Source organism: Microtus pennsylvanicus, chromosome 5 (assembly GCF_037038515.1).
Source record: "Microtus pennsylvanicus isolate mMicPen1 chromosome 5, mMicPen1.hap1, whole genome shotgun sequence".
Taxonomy (NCBI): domain Eukaryota; kingdom Metazoa; phylum Chordata; class Mammalia; order Rodentia; family Cricetidae; genus Microtus; species Microtus pennsylvanicus.
In genome coordinates, this window is record NC_134583.1 from 47,747,937 (window position 1) to 47,754,660 (window position 6,724).

At 35.5% G+C, this 6,724-nt stretch overlaps 1 protein-coding gene across 1 annotated transcript; it reads right to left on the reverse strand.

Moving 5' to 3' along the window:
* Window positions 1–4,483: 4,483 nt before the first annotated feature.
* On the reverse strand, window positions 4,484–5,407 carry LOC142850871 (olfactory receptor 2D3-like). Its single transcript, XM_075974774.1, has one exon. It carries the CDS (start codon window positions 5,405–5,407, stop codon window positions 4,484–4,486), a length of 924 nt encoding a protein of 307 aa, XP_075830889.1.
* Window positions 5,408–6,724: the final 1,317 nt, after the last annotated feature.

Below are 6,724 nucleotides of genomic sequence, written 5' to 3' on the forward strand. Positions count from 1 at the left end.
TGTTGTAATTTCCACAGTGAGACTTTTTGTATTAATGTTTGCTTGACTCTGGATTGGTGTATTTTATTGAGATAGGGTCTCACTATGTAACATAGTCTGTCTTCAAACTTACAGTCTATCTACCTCAAAATTCTGAGTGTAACTATGCCCCATTCATTTTCTCTTCTATGAGTGAGGAGATTTCTGGGTGCTGAGATCAAAAGAGACATGAAAACAAAATGAGAAAATCAAAGCTAGTAAATATTTCTTATTCCTCTGAAACTGACCTCGTATGCTTACTTGTACTCTAAGAGCTGAGCTGGAAATTACCCTGCTTTCACCATGGTCTGAGGCCTGGAGCCACTCTTAAGGTTGGCTTGTTAAATTCTGGTCACTAGAAGTATATAGGAATTTCTACATCAATCTATCAGAACTATTTTATCTGGTAATGTAATAAGCTTAAATAAGGAATACACTTTTGATCTTTTTCTTCATTTTCCCTTTAATTTTGGTTTTGAGGAATATACATGTATCCCTTTAAATGTGTGAGTCCACAGACATGAGATATTAAAAATAGACTGGTCAGACACTGGAAATGTCATAATGTGTTATAGTATTTACAGCTAATCTTAGATATAGTTTAGTCTAATCATCAGTCAAAACTTATATAGTGTTGTCAGGGTTTTGGTGGCTATGATTAAAAAATCATTGCTCAGATTAAATATATGGGCAATAAAAGAAAAAACATAAACTAGTACCAAACTAGTTGTTGTAAAACAGTAAAAAAAAAGTTTGCAAATGACAACTCACAGAAACAAACCACAGAATGGGCATCACTGTTGATTACTAAAACATACACATAAAAATAGGACGTGAGTTTTATTCTGGAGTATCAAAGGCATACTGACAAGTTGACAAATCATTTTCTGTGTTGTACAGTGGGTGATAGGAGGACACAATTGTAAATAAGAAAAATCAGTCAGTGAGACCAAGCTGTAGCTCAAAAGTTGGACTCTGAGAGGGGAGTGTAGTAATGAGGAGGAGAGGGTTAGTGAGGTGGCTAAGCATATAGGCTGTGTGGAAGGTTAAATCCAGGCCAATCTCAGACTGGAGAATCATGTCTGATGCAGGAGACTGAAAAACTAGATTGGTTCCTGGGAATTTCCTCAGTACCAGGTTTCTCCCCAACCCTACTAGTATAACTGATTGCCAACATGTAGAAGAATGCAAATAGATTAATATCTATCACCATGAATAAAACTCTAGAGTCCAAGTTGTTCAAAGACCTCAACATAAATTCAGATACACTGAACATGATAGAAGAGAAAGTGGGAGGTAGCCTTGAACACACTGGCACAAGAAACTACTTCCTAAATATAACACCCATAGCACAGACATTGAGAACCAAAATTAATAAATGGGACCTGAAAAGCTTCTGTAAGGCAAAGGACATGGTAACAATACAAAAGACCAGCTTCAGGAGAAAGGGAAAATATCTTCACCTCATCTGACAGACAGCTGACCTCCAAAATATATAAAGAACTCAAGAAATTAGACATCAAAATACCAAACAAACCAAATTAAAAATTTGATATAGATCTAAACAGAGGATTCACAACAGAAGAATTTCAAATGGTCAAAAAGTCTTTTAAGGAATTTCTCAACATTCTTAGTCATCAGGGAAATGTAAATCAGGATTGACCTAACTCTTATGCAGACTTTTCTAATTCCATAGCACAGCAGATTCATGGAATCTCTGCTTTTTACAATACTCTGTCTCCATTTTCATTCTGAGTTTATATTGTCTGGGTTTAAATTCCTTCTTGTATTGTTTAATATATTCACTAGACTGGTCTTGGATTTACATAGATACAAAGGTCTCTGCTTCTCAAGTGCTGGGACTCTGGGCATATGTAATGATGCTTAAATATGATCCCATTACTATAATGAGATACTATACAAATGGTGAACCACTTACTATTGTCTTAAAATCTTTAAATATCTTATATTTTATGAGTGTTTATATCAGCACTTTTAGATAAGTAAAATTTGTGTAACCATTTTACAGCTGAGCATAACTAAGCAAATCTAAGTAATTTGCTGTAGAGTACACATCAACTGTGTAAACCAGATTGAAAGGCTTACTTATTCATTGATCTCCTTGCCTACATTTGTGGTGTGTGTGTGTGCGTGCATGTGTGTGTGTGTGTGTGTGTGTGTGTGTGTGTGTGTGTGCGTGTGACATGTATGAGAATGGTCATGTAATCCAGAGAAATTTCTGTATCTGGTGCTATAGGCAGTTGTGAGCTGACAATGAGTGTGCTGGGGATTGAGCTCATAATCTCTGGATGAACAGAAAGCATAGATAAACCAACATCTCAACACAGACGTTGATCTGTAGATACACAATGATAGTGACTGAGTTTTGCTGCTCCTTACATCTGACAACTGTAATGTTCATTGGGTATTCACATTAGGAGAAATACCTATAAAATAAATGCACAGTATGAATGGAAATATACATGAAAGCAGATCCCTTTAGATATCATGTAAAAATTTAAGTGTCATGGCATATCTGGAGTGTAAATTCTTGATTTTCACTTAATATTCCATCATAGTTACGATGACATTATCATAGTTGGAAATTGGAATATTTAAAATTTTAATCAGAAGGCAAACATATCTAATATTTTGTTATTTAAGCAAATATTATTTATTCACATTTTGTGTGACTTTATTTTTGCAAATAGGGTTGAAGCTTTTATTTGTTTTACACAAGGTTTTGTGTATTCATTACTGTTTTTTTATTTTTATCGAGCTGTACATTTTTCTCTTCTCACCTCCCTTCTGATTTTAAGAAATTATCAGCAATTAGGAGTATTAAAAATTCTTCTAAGTGTATTACAAATATTTTGTAAGTTCTAAAAATGTTTAGATGATCTATATTGTGTATATTTTGGCACCTATTGTGATTTATGTTATGTGAACTTTTATGTGCATTATAGAGGTCAAGTGTCCTGCTAAGGTCAAGAAGAGTTTTCTAGACTTCATCCTTTGACATTATCTTCATTCTGTATTCTTGTGAATTACGCCATCTTCAGATGCTTCAAAATTAGAAACTAGTTAGTTCTGTAGCACTGAATTCAAAGATCTCATCAGATGTCTTATTTTAGCTTTATATCTGGTCCCTTAAATTTACAAACACTTACATAATTCTATCACTTATTATTCTACTAATATGCTTACTATTCAGTATAGCAAATTAATAGTTTCGATTAAAATCAAGGCATGAAATATAACACTAGTTTCATATCTATTTCCCAAACATTATAAAGAGTACTGTGTTATAAAATGTATCTTTAAAAATAAATGTAAAATATATGTATATATGACTCTAACTAACTTCATGGGTAGAAACATAGTTTCCTGTTTGTGAAAGAATATAATTCCCTTGTTTTTATTTTGATTGGTCTTGGTTTTGTTTTTCACAGACACTAAATACTTATTTCTTTTAATTTCTGTATTAACTGTATAAGTTAGAAAAGACAAAATGCTTCCCTATTCCTTCTTTTTCCCTCTCTACTTCTATAGCATGAGATGGAAGATGCTTCCTTCATTTCAGTTTCCCTCTCTTCAATTTGCAATCAGAATTTGCCTTTCTCTTGCTTTCCTTTTCTTCAGCTCAATTTTCTTTCCATTTAGATGCCTTTATTTTAAATGGTCAATTGGATGGAACAGATTAAAAATATAAAAAATAAGAGGAAAATAGAAAAAGAATGGCATAAAAAGGAAAAATCGTGGAGAAAATTCATTGTCTCTATATCTCTGCAATGCTCACATTACCATTTCAGAAAATGCCATCTTTTTTTATTTTTATTGAGCTCTACATTTTTCTCTACTCCTCTCCCTGCTTCTCTCCTCCCACATTCAACCCTCCCCCAAGGTTCCCATGCTCCCAAGCTACTCAGGAGATCTTTTTTCTACTTCCCATGTAAATTATGTAAGTCTCTTTTATTGTCCTCATTGCTGTCTAAGTTCTCTGGGATTGTGGACCGCAGGCTGGATTTCTTTCTTTTATGTTTAAAAAACACCTATGAGTGAGTATATGTGATAATTATCTTTCTCTGTCTGGGTTACCTCACTCAAAATAATGTTTTCTAGCTCCATCCATTTTCCTGCAAAATCCAAGACGTCGTTATTTTTTTCTTCTGTGTAGTACTCCATTGTAAAAATATACCACATTATCCATTCTTCAGGTGAGGGCCATTTAGGTTGTTTCCAGGTTCTGGATATGACAAAAAATGTTACTATGTACATAGTTGAGTACATGTCCTTGTGTCATCATTGAGCATCCTTTGAATATGTACCCAAAAGTGGTATTACTGGGTCTTGAGGAAGGTTATTTACTAATTTTCGGAGAAATCACTACACTGACATCCAAATGTACTGTACCAGCTTGCACTCCACAAGGCAATGCAGAAGTGTTCCCTTTTCCCCACAACCTCTATCTAGAAGTTATTCTCCTGAAAGCCCCTTTAACATCCTTGTTCCTCAGGCTGTAAATGATAGGATTAAGCATGGGGGTCACTGCTGAATAGAACACTGAAATCATTTTATCCTTTTCATTCATTGTCTTGGAGTTTGGTCTCATGTAGGCAAATATTGCTGAGCCATAGAAGAGACCAACAACAATGAGGTGGGAACCGCAGGTAGAGAAGACTTTGAGCCTCCCTTCCCCAGACTGCATCTGGATCACAGTGGAGACGATGTTCCAATAGGAAATGAGGATGAGGGAGACAGGAGCTAGAAGGATTATCACGCCCATTGCAAAGATGGCCATTTCTGTGCTGTAGGTGTCTGCTGAAGCCAGCTTCAGGAGGGCAGGAGGTTCACAGAAGAAGTGGTTAATGACATTGTTTCCTCGGTAAGGGAGACGCAAAGTAAAAGTGGCATCTACCATGGACACAAATGCACCACTGGCCCAGGACCCTGCAGCCAGCTGGACACATACCCAGTGTGTCATGATGGTGGAGTAGTGCAGAGGCTTGCAGACAGCAACATACCGATCATAGGACATTACTGCCAGGAGTGCACAATCTGTACATCCCACCAGAAGTAACACAACTAACTGTGTTGAGCATCCAGCAAAAGAAATGGTCTTTTTCTTCACCAAGAAGTGGACAAGCACCTGGGGAACTGTGGTGGTAGAAAAGCAGAGATCGGCAAAGGACAGGTTCCTAAGGAAGAAGTACATGGGAGTGTGGAGTCTGGGGTCTGAGTGGATGAGCACAATGATCAGCAGATTTCCAAGCACCGTGAGCAGGTAGATGAGGAGAAAGAGGAAGAAGAGCAGGACTTGGGTCTGTGGGTCCTGTGAGAGGCCCAGGAAGATGAATTCTGCCACAGATGATTTGTTGTCGTCACCCATGAATAATTACTTATCTCTGTAGAAGAGCTTCAAGGAAAAAAATGTACATACATCAGCTGCTTCAGAATATCTACATAACTGGATATTTTATTAATTCAAAATTGGAATTGAGATCTGTAAAACTATTTTCATGTTCTGAAAGACTTAATTTTCTTTTGGACTGTGTAGACTGCCAATAGAGAACCAAAGATTATTTTTGTTCTCCTTTTGCAACTTTTAATGGCAACAGAAAGAAAAATAGCATACCAACTCCTAATGAGGTGAGTGGCATGTTGATGCTCCTCTGATTACATTCATCCTTTTTATAGGTCTGAGGAGATAGCCTGTTTTTTTTTTGTTTGAGAAGCTAGCCTATTTAGATGACCTTAATTACTTATGTTTGACATTGTGTGTTCTGTGATAATATTTATGAAGTTTTTCTGTTTCATAGTTTGCAAATTAATTCTAAAGGATCACGATTTAGAGTGAAGAATAAATAAAAAGTTATGATAATGGTGTTAATATTCAGTGATCCTGTATATAGCTCAAATTCATTTATGTCCAATGTAAACAAAGTTCTGTGGGTTATCAGTAAAAATAGCTGTGTCTTTGGCTGTCACACTTAACACCCTCAATTCTCCAAAGTATGTCTTCTGCAAAATTTTATATCTTTGCACATGACACCAATTTTCATCTATTGGTATCACCTGGCGGCCATCATTGGTGATGTTTTTATTTCATTCTCCTTTAAGTCACTTCAGTATATAATATAGAGTTACTACCATTCTTTTATCAAAGAATATAAAAATTATTTATAAATACTCTCATACTAGTAACTCTGAGCACCTCTGAGACTCTCTGCATGCTGAAAGTTTTCTTCTTCCTTCTTCAAGTGTTGCCTGTAGAGAAGGTTAAAGTCTCATGAGCCCCCTCTGACTATGGCTCATATCTACTCCTTGAACAGACATTTTTTTCTTCTCTTTCTTGATGGTATACAGATAATCTACCTAGCAAAGCAAACCAGTGACTGCAAATAGCATTCAAGCATATTTAGTTTTATTTCAAATGGTTTAGTATTGCAAGGAGATTTATTAAGAGGGCAAGTATTGAGAAATGGGACAGATATTCCTTGCAAATAATTTGATTGTGTGTCTTTGAAAACAGCAAGACAATTCTAGATTGAAATGAGGGAATAAGGTCTAATGGGAGACATCAGTATGGGTGAGAGATGAAAATGATTAAAATATTATACTCAGTAGTGAAATTCTCAGAAATATAAAATTTTATAAAAGCTCTACAGTTTAAAGCCTTCTATATTATTTGTATCCTTAAAATAAA